General features: G+C 40.4%; 2 protein-coding genes across 6 annotated transcripts in view; one reads left to right on the top strand and one right to left on the bottom strand.

Moving 5' to 3' along the window:
* Window positions 1–4,855, bottom strand: part of LOC136867227 (FK506-binding protein 15) — a 282,391-nt gene extending 277,536 nt beyond the window's left edge. The window contains exons 1-2 of one of the 4 annotated variants that reach the window (XR_010859645.2): window positions 4,498–4,851; window positions 4,187–4,369 (exon numbers count right to left, since the gene is read on the bottom strand). Coding sequence is in view for 1 of the 4 variants with exons in the window: in XM_067144367.2 (XP_067000468.2) it covers window positions 4,187–4,369; window positions 4,498–4,541 (227 nt within the window). In the remaining 3 variants the exon portion in view is untranslated. Of the gene's footprint in view, window positions 1–4,186; window positions 4,370–4,497 lie in introns of all 4 variants that reach the window. The other 3 variants (XR_010859643.2, XR_010859644.2, XM_067144367.2) reach the window with 3 other exon arrangements.
* Window positions 4,856–5,502: 647 nt separating this feature from the next.
* Window positions 5,503–20,296, top strand: part of LOC136866257 (high affinity copper uptake protein 1) — a 216,937-nt gene continuing 202,143 nt past the window's right edge. For both annotated transcript variants that reach the window (XM_067143055.2, XM_067143057.2), the window contains exon 1: window positions 5,503–5,697. The gene's annotated coding sequence lies outside the window, so the exon portion shown is untranslated. The remainder of the gene's footprint in view (window positions 5,698–20,296) is intronic.

Here is a 20,296-nt window from a genome sequence, read left to right on the forward strand (position 1 = left end):
GCCAATGTACAAAGAAGGGTCAGAAAATTGTATACTGTAATGAATCATCCAGAGAACTTATGGAGAAGGACATTGTCTACAGAAACACAAGCTTACAAAGTGTCAACATAGCTGTACAAAGAGGAAATGTCTATCAGACAGGACACTCCAGCAGAAAATTGTGCTGGTAGGTTGATTTCAGGAGATACTATTTATTGTTTTCAATGATAAAGGACAGTGTGGAGAGAACAGAAATTTTTAAGGACTAATCTATATAAAAATAAAATAAAGAGTTTTGTCTGTACATTGCTCAGAATTTGAAAAGAATGGTATTTCTGTATCAGACATGTTCACAGTAACAAGGAAATACACTTTTTACTTTTCCGTAATTTCTGTCTGTCTGTCTGTCTGTATCTGTCTGTCTGTATGTATGTACACGCATCTAGAGAAAACGGCTGAAGAGAACTTCATGAAAATTGGTATGTACTGTAAAGTCGGGGGATGAGCCACTACAATCTAGGCTATAAATAATTTTATTCACGCTGAGTCAAATGGTAGTTTAGGGGAAGGCCTAAAATTAAATTCTCAAATATTTATATTATTAGTGTCCTATCGATAAATATTACATAATTAAAGTTACATAGAATTAAATTTCCGATCATTTACGTCTTATACATTTTTATCGTAACAGCTATTTATTTATTTATTTATTTATTTATCGTATGATGAATCTATGTACACACATGCATATAATTCAGGATAAATGTGCGTAGTCACAAGTCCGTACAATACTATAACTCTAGGTCTAGCATTTTGACCCAATCAACTGCTTCATCCGATGTGCGGTGAATGTCCATTAGCGTTCCTTTGAAAGCTCGAATTGGGCAGTCAGCAACAATGTGGTGGATTGACTGAGAAGAGACACCACAATCACAATCTGCAGAGCTAGTCCAACCCCATTTGCACAACAGATAACCACATCTGCCTTGTTCAGTTCTTATTCGATTGATGATTCTCCACTGTCATCTTGGAAGATATTCATGAATTTTGATTTTTGTTGCTAAGTCCACATCAACGCCGAGCCGCAAGAAAATGGGTGAACAGAATTTAATGAAAATCAGTATATAGAGTCAGGGAAGAAGAAACTATAAGGTAGTCTAAGCTATGAACAATTTTACCGACCCCGGATTAAATGATAGTTTAGGGGTAGGCGCCTAAAATTTAATTTTTAAATACCTATGTTATTGGTCCTATAGAAAATTACTATATAACAGAAGTTATAGAGAATACAATTTCCGATAGTTTATGTTTTATTCAGTTTTACCATACCGGCTATGATACGAGTAGTATTTCAGAATCGGAAGAAAACTAAATGTGAAGGCCTACAATATGGAAAGCGCATAACGCTGATCAACAATGACATTACATTGACCATTGTTTGTTGTGATGTTCTTTGCCTCTTATGGTGCCCTCAACTCCGATAGATGGGATTACTGTTGCGTACCGAGTATAACAGCCTGACTGAATATTGGCGGGAAATGGGTGGGGAGTTAGAAAACTTTTTTCTTTAGCATGCCATCCCTCTGATTCACACATTGTCTGATACTTCTGGTACATAACACACTGGTTCATCACAGTATTCCAGCTCTTCAATCCCTACTCTGACGTGCTGTTTTGAATGAGCAGTGTGCAGATTTGGCAGAGGCGCACTTAGTAATAGTAGTATGACTGGTCTAGAATTACAATTTAAATGTATTCCAAATTATAGCACCACAATTCACTAAATTATTCAAAATTCAACCCTGAAAAGAGCTGTTTCTTAAGAAAAGCGTCTTCCTCTTCACTTTTATTAAATTCTAACATTCATTTTATTTCAAATGAGCAGTGAAGAGGGGATTTCTTCAGTGGCATGGAGGAAAAATTTGCCTCCAAGTCAGATAGATTTTTCCGCTGCCAGTGTAGTGAAATGAGATTTTCCGACTCATCGGGTACTCCTAGGAAACAGATTAGTAAAAGGGCATAGATTTTCCCTGGTACTCTCCACTATTCAACCTCCTCCCCGCCGAAAAATGTCAAGGAGTGTTCACGGATCACAGCTGTCTGCGGCTTGGTCATTCCAGCTCTGGAACATTGGACTGTTAGATCGGCAACATAGTACTGTTGGTTAAAAGTGAGAAAATGCATGGTTTTTCATTTGACACAGTATTTCATATTGCTTTCAATCATGCCATTCTTACTGACGTCATTGTAATGATCTATGTTCATTTCACTTGGGAAAACCACCAAGACAGTCTTTCTCAGGATGTAAAAAAGCAAGTGGAGAGTGAGTGTCTGCCATTATCATGAAAACTCCCCAACCTGATTGTGACTGATGGTGGGCAATACAATGAAAAATCCCTAACCCAGTCTTCAAATGAAAAAAGACATTTGGCGACTTCCCCATTGCGTTTCTAGGGTAACGTTAAAAGCTGTGCAATATAATACAATCTTGCTCACAAGGTGTACACTAATTAACCTAGAATTCTGTATACAATGTAGAATTCTGCAGCGAAGCACAGGTACATCAGCTAGTATGCACATAAAATGAAGCGTTCTGTCCACCCTCCCACTACCATCCAGATATTCACGTTAGAAACTTGCAGAACCTCAGCTTAGTCTGGTTTAACCTTTGTTCACTTGGGTTAGGCCCCAACCTTTCATTTTCCCAATTATCTTCAAAATCTGATATTAGGTTTGCAGGACCTATGGAATAATCATTTTCATCCCTTTAAGCTGAAAATCTCATTCTTCAGGGATCAAAAGGTTTCTTTCCATCTTTTGTTAATGTAGAAAGACATGATAATCTCATACTTTCAAATCCTGAAGCAACATTCACCAACACTTTGCTCTAGTAGCCTGCTATTTCTCCAATAAGATCACTTATAAAAAGATATTCTTCGAAGGCACAACTCACAGTCTGAACAAATATCGAACTGTCAAGCCAAGGCCCACCTTCAGGTCCATACAGCTAATTCACTGCTTTATTGCTATTTCACGTGTTTTACACTGTAGCATTTTGTGTGTGAAACACCATATCCATCATCATGTACACATTCAAGTACTGAAGCAGTTCATTTTTGGCTTCAGAAACTTTTTACTTTTTGGTCCCTGGAATACTTTTCTTGATTGATGGTGTTCTTAAGAGCAACTTTCTGTTTTTGTCAGCAGTATACATTAAACTCCATCCTGCAGCATGATTACCATGTTTCTCCACAAAATGAATCACTCCAATTTTAAAACTTGCCACAAAACTTCATTGCTTCTCTGTAACTCATACATAAGTGAAGTCAAGGTGGAAAGCAAATTAGAATTGATCTTACACTTTATGTCTCACACATAACGCATACTGGTACAATGAAATTGCAGCCCGTTCAACAGTGTCACAAACTATCTAGGTCATTAGGCCAGGGATTAACTACTTGCATTTCACCAAATAAGGGGTGATGGGTGCTACGACAGATAGGGGGAGGATCACAGGAGACAGCTAGACCTTGAGCCAAAAGCAGGCACGTGTGCTACTTGTAACTTCTTTCTATACTGTCGTATGAAGAAAAGCGTTTGCCAGATTCAAGCAGGGATTATTTTTATCCCTCCTATATAAAACATTAGGGTGTGTGATATACACAATGGCGAGATGAATGGAAGTAAATACAATAATACAAGGTAAGATTACCATTATTAACCTATCACTGTAACGTTATTTATGCCAAGAGAACCTTCTTTCACCACTACCAGCGAAGCATGGGATAATGATTTAGACTTTGTACAGACATGCATATTAATTTACCACCAATGGCTTGTTTAAAGTGTTTATGTCATGAGAGAGAGAGAGAGAGAGAGAGAGAGAGAGAGAGAGAGAGAGTCTACATTTAAATATTACTGTTTATCAAGATGGATAGCTTCTGGTGAATGCCAGCTACACCCACCATTCGAGAGTTTTACCGAAAGCTTAATAAACAATAACTATACGCTGCCAGCCTCTTCAGCAGAGAAACCAAAAACAAGCTACAGTGTAGTGATTCTATATGCCCTGCTATTTATTTCATTCAATAAAAATATCTTAAAACACAAGAAAACGTATTATCATGCATGTTCATCTCCTATGCTTACAAATATATACAAAGATAAATATATTTCCACAATACTGTAAAATTAGTACCGTACTCACAATTTGAAAGTCTGGACAACTTTGACAATAATTAGATTTAGCTTAGCAGGTTGCACAGCTTGTTGAGATGGTGATGGACTGGATGTCCTAGCTGAGGTCTTTTTTGGTTGTTTTGGTGCAGTGTACACTAATGAGGTATTACCAGGATCTGAAGATTTCTCGAAAAGAGATGCCAGTTTAGAGCTAAAGAGAAAGGAAATATTGACTTTAGGAACTGATAATTTAACACGGACACAGCAGGTTTCAAATCATATTTCCTTTCTAATGACAGAAGGAATAATGGGTAATCAACCAAATAACGCAATACCGACCTGGCTACAGGAGTGAAGTCATCATCGTCTTCTGTGCTAAACATTCTAGTCCCTCAGATTGAATGATTCATATGATATTTCAACGTTAGTAATGAATCTCGTAAATATTCTGACACGTATTATTAGGACAGAGTAAACTATGCAAACAACATCCGCACCCATACCACTTCCAATCAGCTGATTCAGTGATTAGGGAACCGCTGTCAATCTGCTTTGCAAATACATTTTACCAACACCAACACTATGTAACTAAAGGTACCACTCCCATCATTTTTAACTTCTTTGAAATTACTTAAGGGAAGACTAGGTAAACAACTGATAGGGAATCTGCCACCTGGAAGACTACCCTAAAGGCAGATCAGTAATGACTGATTGATGATCGTGTGATCGTGAAAGTGGTACGGCACGAAGTACGGCACCCTGCAAAGAGTATGTGCAGTACCCAGTGCTGTACGGGATTGTTGCCAGGAAGTAAATTCTTTACTCCTTGATTGTTACGGCACTGTACCAACATCACATAACTAAATTATGTGAAAGAACTACGGCTCACAATGCTTCTGCCAGCAACAACCGAATACAAGACTCTCCTGCAAGAGCTAATGACAAAAAGAGAAGGAATATGGACTGACTTCTTTGCCACCGATAATATGATTTTTCAGGACTGGGTGAAAGCAAATTATGAGATGCATCATGTGTTGCCCAGGTTTGCGGTGAATGATCAGTTTGTGTTGTGTTTGCAAACTCTAGAGCTCTGTGCTTTAGAGTTCTCCAACTTTTTATTTTTCACGGCCTACTTGATGCGTCACTCTAGTTAGCTCCGTAAGGACCGCAGCGAGAGATCTAGTAGAGAGATCTGGCAGACCGTGATATTTGCATTCATTCGTTCTAAATAAAATGTAGCAAATCGATTGTAGTACATACACAATCGATAATTAAAAGAAATTCGAGATATCGATATACTCTCAGTATGAATTGATAGGCTACATTGGAGTTATCGACATTCGCATTCGAGGAAAACAGCTGCTAGATTGATGACGGGAATTTAATAGCCTGTGAGAAGTGAGAGCTAATCGGAGCACTTCAGGTTTTATAGACATTGGTGAGTGTACGTGTTGGACTGCATCGCATCATACGTTGACTTGGGAGTAAAGTCTCTTGGAATCGCTTCTAGTTCCGTACCTTTGAACTCAATCGTTTAATGTAAGTACCTTCATATATTACTGTATGTCGCCTCTTATTTTACTTACATTTCAGAGACATCAATTAAATAACATTGTAGTGAAATTTTTGGCATACCATTTGTACAGGTTAGATGTCAGTGTGTGTCTGGATACAATGTGAATGTTGTGGCAAGATTAATCTTAATCGTATTTTTCCCATTCAGAAAAAAAAAAAAAAAAAAAAAAAAAGCTCTTATGCTCCTATATACAGTATGTGTGTGTATGTTGAAAATACCTTTGCCATGCCTGACGCATGATGTTTTACTTTTTCCCATGTATATTTGTGGGTAGAAATTACAATCAATTCCCCTGGCGTAACAGACGATTTTTTCATACCAAGGGTAGGTTACCCATGAGGAGAAATGTAACAATAATATCACATGCCATATTAGCGCAGTCCAACGTCTCACGAAGTGATGTTTTCTTTCTTTCTTTTTTTTTTTTTTCTCTCGTTTACTCCCGTCAGGAATGGAATGGCACCCTCAGTTGAAAGTTCAAGGCAACTTGCACAGCCAGTGCTTCTCTTGGAACAAGCTCACGTCAAGGATTATCACGTATATAAGAGAACTAAATCTCAACCCGCTCTTTTGAAATTATTACACTAAGATTTAGCATTAAAAATAATCTTTTCTCTGGAATTACACGAGTTACAACGAAGGGTGGAGAGGAACGAAGCTGAAGTGTGACACAAATAATAGCTAATTGACTGTGTGTAGAAGAACCTCATAAGCTCCAAGAATGTGTTCGTATGACAATTAAGTATCCTCCTTATTTCACTCAATTCTTACATCTATTACTAGCCCCAACTGGCTGTGTCGTAGGGTCAGGGATGGTGGGTGATCAGCCCTTTTTAATCACAAGCACCATAATGTAGAGGTTTTGTGCCGCGGGTTCGATTAGGAACCTGTCCAAGGAATTTAATTCTCGACCGAGGGCTGAACTGGGTCCATTCAGCCTCGTGAGACTATCTGGTATGAGGGGCAGCGGACCAGGTCAAGAAAGTCAGTCAGTACGGCCTATGGTTCGGCTGAAGATGTCAATACGCTGGCACCACATAGCACTCCAGTATCTTCAGACTATCGATTCCACAGTTTCCCGAATGCAAATACAAGCATATTGCCTCGTTGTTTATTATTATTATTATTATTATTATTATTATTATTATTATTATTATTATTATTATTATGTCATTGTCGCGGTGACCTCTGATCTGTCCCATTAGAATGGAGATTAGGGCAAGATAAGAAGTCACTGCCGGGCTGAGTGGCTCAGACGGTTGAAGCGCTGGCCTTCTGACCCCAGCTTGGCAGGTTCGATCCTGGCTCAGTCCGGCGGTATTTCAGGATGCTCAAATACGTCAGCCTCGTAAAATAACTCATACGGGACTAAATTCCGGCACCTCGGCGTCTCCGAAAACCTTAAAAGTAAGTTAGTGGGACGTAAAGCCAATACCATTATTAGAAATCACTAAAAATGACCAGCCGGTTTATGTGGAGCACTCCAGTATCTGCAGGCCATCTGGCTGGCAGCACTTGTCTTGGCAAGTGAAGTTAATGGAAGAGAAATTATTGAATACTTCGTCCTTCAAATCAAATACAGTCAAGTCAGATGTCGAGGGGCGCCGTCTGTAGTAGGCATTGCCTTCGTCAGTTTTCAGGCTTACCGCTGTAGGGCTGATTTCAAAGAAGTTGGAAATTTATCGGACATTTCCCTTGGTAAATTATTACAATCACTAATTCCTCTGCTATAGACGAATGCTTGTACCAGTTTGTCTTGATTCCACTTCTTTCAGGGTTCAGTCTGCAAGCCTCTGTGAATTTACTAACCGCTTCCACAATCCTCGGTTTGTAACAATAGCTCTGTGACCTCGTTTAGTAACCTGTCTACCTCCATTCGCCTCAGATGACCCCACCGCCGGAGCCGATTTATCTGTTACCGCTTCATCCATCCGGTTCATTCCGAAATTAGCGTTTATCTCTTTATTCCGAGTACCCTCCTGCAATTATTCCCACCTGTTTGTACCAACGATTATTCCCGCCACTTTCATGTCTGCTCTTCTGAATAATATATCCCCGAGCTTTCACTCCCGTACAACAAAGTTGGCCTGAAAACTGAAAACAGACCGGTGTATGTAAAGATGTTTTCAGATGTTTTCGTCTGGGAGCCGACTTATTTCTTACAGAATACTGTTGATCGCAACTGCGAGCTCACTGCATTAGCCTTTTTTTATTTTATTTTTTTACTGTTGGCTTCACGTTGCACCGACACAAATAGGTCTTATGGCAACGATAGGATAGGAAAATGCTAGGAGCGGGAAGGAAGCGGCCGTGGCCTTAATTAAGCTACAGCTTCAGCATTTGCCTGGTATGAAAATGGCAGTGGGGTTCGAACCCACTATCTCCCGAATGCAAGCTCACAATTGCGCGGCCCTAACCCCACGGCCAACTCGCTCGGTGCTGCATTAGCTTTGCTACACTTCGCTTACTATCCTATTATCATTGGAGAATACACACCCTAAATGCTTGAAATGATCTTTCTGTTCCGGTTTTGTATTCCAAACCTGACGTTCATTTCTCCTAGGTTTCTTCCCTGTTGACATCACTTTAGTCTTGGAAATGCTAATATTCATATCTTACTCTTCTTCAACTTTATCTTCTACCGCTTTTCCCATACCTGTGGGGTCGTGGGTGAAAAATGTGTCGCACATGTGAGTTTGGCCATGTTTTACGGCCGGATACGCTTTGTGACACAAATCCCATAAGGAGGGATGTAATCACTATTGTGTGTTTCTGTGGTGGTTGGTAGTGTGTTATCTGAATATGGAGAGGAGAGTGTTGGGACAGACACAAACACCCTGTTCCAGAGCCAGAAGAATTAATGAAAAGCTATTAAAATCCCCAACCCGGCCGGGAATCGAACCCGGGACCCTGTGAACTGAAGTTGCCTGACCATTCAGCCAAAACGAGTCAGATAATTTTCATATCATACTCTCTACACCAATTTTCAGGTTCCAAAATATGATTGCAGGCTTTCAGCACAGTCTGCCATTAAGACCAAGTCGTCAGCATGGACCACATCCACCTAAATCCTTTTATACGTTTCAGTAAGTGATCCATGTAAACTATGAACAACAAAGTTGTAAGATTACGTCCTTGTATTACACCTAAACTCTAAAGTACCTTGAACCAAGAACTCATCTTGCCATCAATTCTCACACTGCAGCCCAATTGTCAGCCAGTAGCGGCGCTAAGAAGGCCCCCCCACCCCACGGCAATAATTAAAAATGGACCCCTCGTTTCCTGATAAGGAAAGTACGAGTTTATTTCGCAGTACAAGGTTGTATATTGTTACAATGAACAACAACGACTATTATAATAATAATAATAATAATTTACACAGTTTAGTTTTCAAATCCGAAGGAATTAAAATGGTAAATACACACACGCCCACACACAAGAAATGCATATTCCAATTATAGTAACCAAAACACGCTGTCACAATATTAAGAAATAATCTCCTTCCTAGTACCAAACAGTTTACTACTATTTACAACTCAACCGTCAATCTTGGGCCTTACCTACCTAGACTACCAAACCAAACCCCATGGCACTACAGCCCTTGAAGGGCCTTGGCCTACCAAGCGACCGCTGCTCAGCCGGAAGGCCAGCAGATTACGAGATGTCGTCAGCACGACGATTCCTCTCGGCCGTTATTCTTGGCTTTCTAGACCGGGGCCGCCATCTCACCGTCAGATAGCTCCTCAATTCTAATCACGTAGGCTGAGTGGACCTCGAACCAGCCCTCAGGTCCAGGTAAAAATCCCTGACCTGGCCGGGAATCGAACCCGGGGCCTCCGGGTAAGAGGCAGGCACGCTACCCCTACACCACGGGGCCGGCTACCTACATTGACTGCCAGGAGTTATAAACAGGCTCCAAACTTCAGTATTTAAAGTTATTTAAACTTGATGTATTTGTTATCCCATCTTCGCCGAAAAGATGAAATGGCATATGGCGTTTAGTGCCGGGAGATCCCAGGACGGGTTCGGCTCGCCAGGTGCAGGTCTTTTGATTTGACTCCCGTAGGCGACCTGCGCGTCGTGATGACGATTAAATGATGATGAAGACAACGCATACACCCAGCCCCCATGCCAAGGAAATTAACCAATGATGGTTAAAATTCCCGACCTTGCCGGGAATCGAACCTGGGACCCCTGTGACCAAAGGCAAGCACGCTAACCATTTAGCCATGGAGCCGGACGTCTTCGCTGACTACCGGGTTCTCAGAACTGGCTAATTACTTCAAAAGCCTTGTTGATTGTTGTGAGTGGCAGCAAGGGATGGTTATTTTTGGAACAGGTTAGGAAACCCACATTCTTCAGAAATAACTACTGTACTCCTGTTGACGAAAGAAGCTCTGCACTACGACGGCCGAAGTTTGGAATAACCCTATGTAATGCAAATAATACTGTGTTGTGTTCTGTAGCTTTATCAATATGTAAAATTACTCTTCAGGTACTGAATTAAGGAACAGTCTTGGGCCTTTCGCAAGCCATGGTCTGCGGGGTCCTTATCGCTGCCACTGTTGTCAGCATAAATGCCTTTGATTGCTTTAAATAATTTACCCTTAATACCATAATCCCTCAGCAAGGTTAACATATTTTCCCTCTGTACTGTCATATGTCTTCTCTAGATCTACGAAACACAAACATAACTCTCTATTTCTCTCGTAGCATTTTTCCGTTGCGTAGTGCATACTGAAAATTTGGTCTTGACAGCTCCTCTCTGGTCTGAAACCACACTGATTTTCATCCAACTTACTCTCAGCCATTGAAAGCACCCTCCCTTCCAAAATGCCAGTGAACACTTTGCCTAGTACACTGATCAATGAAATATCTCGAGCGTTGTTTCAATCCTTCCTGTTTCCTTGCTTTTTATGCCATCGATATCGGAAGAGGGCAACATTTGTCCAAAGAAAACCTGATAACATGAGGGAACTTATTTTACTTTAAGGAGAGTATCTGGACCCCTCAATACTGTCGAGTTAAGCTGATTTAAAGACAATGAAGGGTTGTTGCTGAGCAAATATCGAGACGTTCAAAATACTCCATGTAATCTTATTTCAGAGAAACAGGAAGATCGATGTCACTGTGTGCCGTTTTGCTTTGTGCGAATTTTAAATACATTTATTTAGCCTGTTACGATTTCTTGATGGATGCCGTATTTTTGCACTTGTCTCTTAGCACAGGCCAGAGTAAAAGGCAGCTTCCACCGAAGTCTCAGCCTCATTTATGGCTATAACAGTAAGACTATGGAAACTGCTGAAGTGTAGGTGATGGGGAGTACTGTAATAAAACTAGGGCTCCGAAGTTCAAGACCTATAAATTGCTTTAAAAAAGACCTAAAATATCCGAAAAAGGACCTAAGAACTGGTAGAAGGACGTAAAACAGCGATCCAAATTCATTCATAATGTTCGGTTTAATTACAGATTTAATAAAGAAATATGATGTTTAAAAATGCAAAATTCTGGTGGTATGCAACGTACAGTGCAAAAAGTATGAGTGAAATACTTCTTTCAGACAGTATATATATTTTAGATTAACATAATTTATAAAAGGAATTCTGCGTTTGTTAAAAAAAACGTACTTGCACAATTTAGAATGAAATATGTTTTTCCACCTAGAATTAACTTAGCGAACCCGTAATGGACATCCTGAAAAAAGAAATTGAAATTACTATAACTGGGATCATATTTGGCTTAACTACACTAGAGTTACAGAAATTGGAATTCGGAAACCTTACCTCAGTTGGCTTTGCAGTATACCACAGTAACCATCTCCAGCTTGTTATGTGTAAAGAATTGTCGGTTTTCAGACAGCCTGTTGTGAAACATAGAGAAACTTCCTTCCTCATCAACGGATGTTAAAGGTTCATACCTGAAGCAAGTGGGATCTTCCTCTTCAAAAACACTCAGATAAAAAAATTCTCCTTGCAATATTTCACTCATCTTGCACATAATCTGACACCCCTGGTGTTTTTCAAGCACTAGTTTCATTTTTTCCATTTCATTTCCTCTCTTTTCAGGTTTGGTTCAAATATATGTATTTACTGGAGAAAGGATGTTTAAGAGGTGATGATGATGATTCGAATTGAGAATGGGCAGTAAAATTGTAGTCGATAGAAGAAGTTGCAAAAAACCGTTAAGACGTAAAAAGTTAAAAAAGGACCAATAAACCAAAAACGCCGAAAAAAGCAAATAAACCAAAAGGGACAAATATAACCTATCATTTTCTGGCCTACAATGACCCAGAATGAACATACACAGACGGACATAAGTATTCACACAGAAGCTCGGTCCATCGTGAATTGAAAAGATACATTATGAATACATACGCTAAAATACGTACACGGAGCTCGATAGCTGAAGTCGCTTAAGTGCGGCCAGTTTCCATTATTCGAGAGATAGTGGGTTCGAACCCCACTGTCGGCAGTGGTTTCCCATTTTCACACTAGGCAAATGCTGGGACTGTATCTTAATTAAGGCCACGGCCGCTTCCTTCCCACTCCTATCCCTTTCCTATCCCATCGTCACCATAAGACCTATCTAAGTCGGTGCGACGTAAAGCCAATTGTAAAAAGAAAAAAAACCGAACAGCAGTATCCTGATCATACATGAAGAGAAGAGGAAAATAATGCCGGGCATTGGTGATATACCTGGACAGAAGTCTACACACACCGATAATGAAATGGCGTATGGCTTTTTGCCGGGAATGTCCGAGGACAAGTTCGACTCGCCAGATACAGGTCTTTTGACTTGACATCCCTAGGCGACCTGCGCATCGTGATGAGGATGAAATGATGATGAAGACGACACATACACCCAGCCCCCGTGCCTGCGAAATTAACCAATCATGGTTAAAATTCCTGACCCTGCCAGGAATTGAACTTGGGACCCCTGTGACCAAAGGCCAGCCCGCTAACCATTTAGCCATGGAGCCGGACCACACACACCGATGAAAGCTATCAACAAAACAGAGTAATACGCAATAGTTCTGACTTGAACATTGAGGAGTGAACACAGTTACGAGCCTTGTTTACATTAGACGTGGATACTGAGGACTCAAGGTGGAATGGGGAAATTATGAAGGAAACTACAATTGAAGAAAGAAAAATAATAGTAATGCTGCATGAAGAAGGCAAATCATAGTAACATTAAGAAGTACAAAACTTTTAAAAAACATTGATAAATAGAGAGAGAATTGGACGTCACCGTAAGCTCACTCTGAGAGAAGAGAACATGATAATATTAAGACAGTGAAAAAGGCTCCAGAAATATCATCTTCCGAAATTGTACTAGAACCTCAGGAGTACCGTGATAAACAGGTACATCCTAAGACCATTCGTGGAACTCTTCATAGAGCTGGATATCATGCCCGAAGTCCCAAGAGGAAGCCATTTATCAGCCCAGTAAACAAAAAGAAGAGATTGGCATTTGCTCAAGAGTACATAATGAACGATGATGACTTCTGGAAAAGAGTTATTTTTACAGATGAAAGCAAATATAACATTTTTCGCCTTGATGGAAGAATGTCGGTGTGGAGGAAATACAGAGTTTGAAACAGCCACCGTCCAGGCTACAGTTATACACGGTGTTGGAAGTGTTATGGTGTGGGGGTGCATGGCGGCTTCAGGTGTATGGGACCTAGTGTTTATAAATGGAACAATGTACCAGTATGTTTAGTGCCCAAACACTGGGTCTACAGGTTGATTACTACTTTCAGCAAAACAACGACCCGAAGCATACTACTAATAATGTTCGATATTGGATTGTTTATAATACACCTCATACTCTGAAAACCCCTCCCCAGTCACCCGACCTTAATCCCATTGGCCATCTATGGGCTGAGCTCCAACGACGAGTCAGAAAACACCCCACATCCAGAAAAAAACAGCTAAAAGAATTGCTCCTACAAAAATGGATTACCATTGGTGAAGAAATCACACAATTAGTAGGTTACATGCTCAGCAGATTAAGAAGTGTTATTTGCAACAAGGGAATGCACACTCGTTACTAAACTGTACACAATTAGTGACAAACGTGTAGTTTAAGTTGCTGCGGGGACATTTATGTCCACCCATAAAAAGACTAGAAGACTACCTTTATTTTATTTTTTAGCAAAGCAGTTCTTTAAAGTTTGTGTATTGTGTAACTAAATATATTTCGATCTGTTTAAAAAAGCAATTACTATTGCCAATATGTGCATATGTCACTGCTGTGTGAACACTTATGTCCGTCTTTGTATATTATGTTGGGCCTCGTCTTCGGACTCTCGAGAAAAAAAAAAGTATTTTTCCTCAACTTCCGAGCCCGACTGGTGCGAGGATGGTTGCCTAATTCTGCTTCCTCTTAACAATGATCACCACCACAACTATTGCTCCCAGTTGGTATGAAAGTGCTATCTCATACAGACTGTGCTGCAGTAGTACTTGCTATCCCACTGAGGAAAGTAATGACCAACTGCCTCCCTCCTTATCATGCTTTGTACACCTTTATGATTAAGCTGGAACAAGTTTGGTGAAATGTGATGTTTGCAGTGTACTTTGTCTTCTAGTACGGTCTGGAACTACTTAGTTACTTTCGCCGTCTCATTTACATTCTTGGCTTTGACAATAGAAAAGAAGTAGAATATGAGCAACACTATAGTCTGATTAGTCTGTGTCAAATGGGAAACGTTTTGACGTCGAGAGGCTACTCAGAATTGTCCAACCGAGCTGCTCTGTCGCATTATTTTCCACCCATTCAATGTCCTGTTCTCCGCGGGAAATGTAATTGCGATAAATATCACTGACACCAGGTTAAATTATTTTTAGATCATAAAAACGACCGGAACGGAAAATCCTTCACATTCAACTCATACTATAGTACCGATATACTTACGCAGCCAGTTTGTATGATGTGAAAGTTCTCGTGTTCGGTTGATATAGATATTTCAGTGGGCTTTACAGACTGTGTAATAAGACATTCTGGTTCGTTGAGGAAAGCGTTGAGAAATGATCTCCCTCCTCATTTCTCCAGTACGACTCTTCAGTGCCTCGGCTTTCTACAACTAATGGCGGAGGCGGTGATGACCTGACCAGTGTTTAGGTTCAAGCAACAAACACACTACAGAGATTGAAACATATAAGTGTATGTCGAGACTAGTAGAAAATACAAGCTACCGTACGGAAAACCATAAGCAAATATGTAGGTTTACGTGACTGCTGATATATACCGGTACCTAACTACGAGACCTCCAGTTTTTCATATAATCCGAACCGCAGGGCGTGACTTTTCATTTCCGTTTTCCTTACATATTCTGGTCCGTGACAGTCCAACTGGGCGTAGCCTTATTTAAAATACAAAATTTGCAGTGGATAATGATTATTATTTGCTATCCGTTTTACTTCGAATCGACGCATAGAGGTCTTATGGCGACGATGGGACAGGACAGGGTTAGTTAGGATGAGGAAGAAAACGACCGTGGCCCCAGCATTTGCCTAGTTATTTATTTCATTTATCCATGTCCGAAATCACTACAATATATTTACAACTCCTCTATTTACACTTTGTTTTTCCAGTATTCAACTGTCGAGACGGCACATTCATTGGCTTCCACCAATTCCTTCATACTACATGGTGTAGGCAAATTTCTACAGATGAGGAGGTGTTCATGATCTTGCTTTTCACCACACTCACACAAATCTTGATCACCGTACCCCCACCTTTTCAGTTTGCTTTTACATCGTGTCACTCCAGATCTTCACCTGTTAAGCGTCTTCCAATGTTCATATTGAAGATGATGTCCTGTAGCTGGTTTCTCTTTCACTTCCCATAATCCTACAGACGACTTCCTTCTCCAGAGTTCCCTTCGCCGAGATTCGGCTGATGAAGGGATTGACTTTGTTGTTTGTAGGAAGCTCTTCCTCGATTTCAATCTTGATGGTTTGGCGTGAAGTCCAAACATTGGATGTCTTGTATCTGCTTCTTGCTTCTTACTCTCAATCTCTGCTGTAACTTGTCTCCTAACATCTGGTCGTAGGCAGCCTGTAACAGTGCGACCTATATCGTGGAGGGCAACACCCACTCGGTTTGTATGAGCGGAATTCCTCCAGACTGGAGCAGAATACTCTGCAGCAGAGAAACACAGGGCAAGGGCAGATGTATGGAGGACGTTAGTCTGTGCTCACCAAGTTGTGTGTATGAGTTTGTGAATGAGATTATTGCTGCTGCATACCTTCTGTTTGGTATCTAAACAGTGCTGTTTATAAGTTAGGGTACGGTCCAATTTTACCCCTAGATATGTGGGTTGTTCACAATGGTTTAATTTGTGTCCTTTCCGGGTTACCTTCAACTCCTTTCTTGCTTCTTTGTTGCGCAGATGGAATACACATACCTGAGTTTTCTCCGGATTGGGTTTCAGGTGATTCTCGCCACAGTACACAGCTACTTTTTCAAGAGCAGATGCCAGTTTTAATTCTACTTGTTGAAATTTCACTCATTGAACAGCAAGATCTGTGTCATCTGCGTAGATGAAAGCCCTAGTTCCGGTGTTAAGTGGCTGATCGATGGTATAGATGTTATATACAGTAATATTGGAGCCAACACACTTCCTTGGGGGAAGCCATTCTTTTTACATCTCCATCGGCTTTTCTTGTCCTCCAGAGTGACATTGAATAAACTATGTCAGTCGATGGTCGATCGTCTTTGGTTGTTGAATACAGCTTCCTTGTCATTCTTTTATGATTCACTGAATCATAAGCAGCTGTGATATCAATAAAAGCAACTCCTGTTTCCTCTCATATCCATCCTTGATATGCCGGGTTAGATTAAGTATCTGACCAGAACATGACTTTCCCGGTCTGAAAGCTGACTGTTCCTTTATAATCTTTCTATCGGTAGAATCAATATCATCCTCTCCAGAATTTTGAAAAGATGACAGAGAAGAGATACGGGTCTGAAGTTTTTGGGGTCATTTGGCTCTTCTCCTGGTTTAAGCAAGGCCACAACTTTTGCTTTGCGCCAGATCTTTGGAATCAACATTCTAGTCACACAGTGTTCATCAGTTTCAAATCCCAGTTGATAGTTATGGGGTCAAATCTTTTTATTTGCTCTGATCTTATGGCGTCCAAGCCGGCAGCTTTGTTATTTTTCATACATTTGATAGCAGTTATCAGTTCTTCTTCCGTGAATGGTATGTCAAGGTGGTCATTCTCTTCTTCATACCGTTGGATTTTTATTTCTCTGGATCTTTTCGTGATTTTGCCATTCATCAATAATTGATGGGCTATTTGATCAGGAGTAACTTTACTCAACTCCCAGGGCGAGACTGTAAGATCACTGTTAAGTTTTTTTAGTAATTTCCAGGCTTGTCGACTTGAGCGTTTCATATCCAAACTTTCGAGAAGGTTACACCATTTTTCTTTTCTTGATGTTGATATAGCTTCGAGGAGGTGTTCTCCTGTTTGTATTGTAATCCTCTGCGAAGGGATCAATTTCAAATAGTTGTTCATATTTATTAAGGAGGGATTTTGAGTCCTTATCAAGTCCAGGTATGCACATTGTTCTACAACCCCTAGAGATGTGTTTACGGGAGATGCTTTTTACTAATTCCACAAAATCTGGGTAATTTACTGGATCAGGCTTGAATTTTGCTACTTCATCGTCCAGATTTTGAGAGAAAGTACTCCACTGACCTTTTTTTGAAGTTGAACTGTCTTTTAAAAATAACTTTCTCTGGTTTAACAACTGCCTGCAATGTTGAGGAATCCTCAGCGGCTGATTTTTCCATCACCGAAACACTAACTTATTATTTGCCTAGTGGAAAATAGGAAACCACTAAAACCGTTTTCAGTGCTGCTGATGGTGGGATTCGAACCCATTATCTCTCGAATGGACACCAGCAACTACACGGTCGCGTACCGCGCAGCCAACTCGCTCAGGAGGTAGATAATGAAATGTTCTGCTAATTCCTCACTCGCTCTGGAAAGCAGGGCTAAATGACTCAGATGATAGATAGAGCGCTAGCTTTCTGAGCCCAAGCTGACGGATTTTATTCCTGCTCAGTCCAGTGGCATTTGAAGGTTCTCAGACATGTCATCTTCGTGTGTCGGTAGAATTACCGGCACGACAAAGAACTCTTACGGAACAAGAATTTCGACACTTCGGCGTCTCCTATAACTGTAAAAGTAGTTAGAAGACACAATACCAATACAGTAACAATAGTGGTTTTTTACGGGTTCGGCCGCACCCGGTACCGGTGGCCCCCTGGCCGAGGCCTGAACTGGTGAGTGAGGAGTATAAATTTAATTTTCTACAGCATTTCTTATGTCGTATTTTCGATAGAACAGCTACTAACGCGATTATACGAAATGTATTATGGAACGGTGTCCTGACAGTGTGCACATCTCAGCATAAAACTGGCTTTACGAGCTCGAAGACCGGGTGTTTTGAAATAAATGCAAGCTTTTAATGTACATAGCATGGTAGTCTGCAGTTCAAGAGAAGGAGTCCTCAGGCAGAGATTCATCTTTGGAGTAATGTAAGAGTTGTGTTATTAAAAATTCGTCTATCATGGAACAACCGATTCCTATCTTTGGTTGTAAAGAGTGTGGAAAGACGTTTCTCCGGAGCTATCACAAGAGACGCCATGGGATATTGTGTAAGACTAATTTTCAATGCAAACACTGCCCACCCTCATTGGAGGGTCTGCCTTACATGGGCTGCACTCGGCTAGAAATAGGCACACGAAATTAATGCTAACACTGTAGAAGACAATTCAAGAACACTTACAACGGGCAACGTCATGAAAACGCGTGTAGTGTAGTTTCATCAAGAAACAAATTTAAAGGGCTCAAACGTACTCATGCAAATACTGATTTATTTTTAAAAAGTACACCTCTGCCAGAGTTTTTTTAATTCATCCTGTACGCCTGCTACAAGTTCTGTTACTATGCGCACATCTCAAGGTAAAGAGAAGCAGGGTGATGATGATGATGATGATGATGATGATAAAGAACATCCCGAGGTTTCTGTACTAGCAAAGCTTTTTTTTATTTTACTTCGTTCCCTAAGCCTACTACACGTTCTGTCGCCGTGCAAACGTATCAAGAACACACGGATGATGATATAGAAGAAGAAGAAGAAGAAAAAAGAAAGATAATAATAATGAAGAGGAAGATTTCAACGCATCTTAACCTTCAAACCATGTTCAGTTTTTACCTACAGACGGAATCGCAGAAGCACGTACTACTTCAAAACAAGTTTTAGCGATTCCTGCGGAATACGTAAAATGACTTCGGAACAATGGCAAAATTATGTAGAACACGTGAAACAGGGGGGGGGGGGGTTGGGAATGGCATGTGGGAAGGTGGTGGCCTCATAGAACGTCTTCACGACAAGATTGTGATCAATCTCAATGATGGCAGCTGCAGCTCCAGTGATGATACCTTGTGTGCTGACCCCGACTCTGATTCCGACTTGGGTGTGCAGCCACTCGATAGCGATACAGAATAATTACTGCGGCACAAGGTAAGCTGACGCTGAAACCTCCTGCATGTTGATGATAATGATGATGATGATGTTTATAAAAATATATTTGTAATAATTAATTTATTGAAATTGTGCTGGTCAAAGCGGAGATGGGACAGATTTTCGCATGGATCCCAACTTCCCCTGTCAGTTTCAAGTTAATTATAGTACAAGTGCATAATCATCGCTTCTCTAGCTTATTCATAAACAGTGTTGCCAGGTCTACAAATAAAAAATCGGTAGATTGTACGTAGAAATTTCGGGAGTTTTGATGAAAATATCGGTAGTTTCTGGAACACTGGAATGTTATAATATAACTAAATTAAATGCAATAGTCATGTGAATTTATTATGCGAAAAGTATACAATTTCACTCACCCGTGCTCTCTGGCCACTCAATGCTTCTTTTTCTTCTTCTCTTTCTCCCCACTCTTCCTGTAGATGTATTGTAGTTATTCATCAGGCGTAGAAATTGTGTGCCAACTTTGAAGTTGCAGGATGCAGATTTTGTATTCTATATGCGGGTCGGGGATTTCCCTTCGAATGATGCAGTCAAGCGTGAGTTATGAGTTTAATAACAGAGGATGGTTGCCCAGTTGTACTTCCTCTTAAAACAATAATCACCACCACCACCACCTTTTGAGTTTAATAATAGGAGAGAGATTACATAATTTGAGCATAAAATGAATGCGGGATGAATACGTAACGAGTGATGTTATCGATAAAACATCATGCAGTGAGACGAGGAAAGTGTTTTGGAACAAGTATATTTTAATCTGATTAAATAACAGTAATGATAATAATTAATAACCATTGAAATATGATTAAAATAATCAAATATGAATGAAATAAAGTACTTAATCGCCTCACGCCTCACGCTCATAATTAAAATAAATTAAATTAATCGAAATGTCCGTATTATGAGCGCCAGAGTTCACCTGAATGGATCCCTCGAATTTTGATTGAGCATGATAATTCTCTCTCTCCCGGGGCGTGTACATAAAGCTGCGTACTG

This window comes from Anabrus simplex, chromosome 3 (assembly GCF_040414725.1).
Source record: "Anabrus simplex isolate iqAnaSimp1 chromosome 3, ASM4041472v1, whole genome shotgun sequence".
Lineage (NCBI taxonomy): Eukaryota > Metazoa > Arthropoda > Insecta > Orthoptera > Tettigoniidae > Anabrus > Anabrus simplex.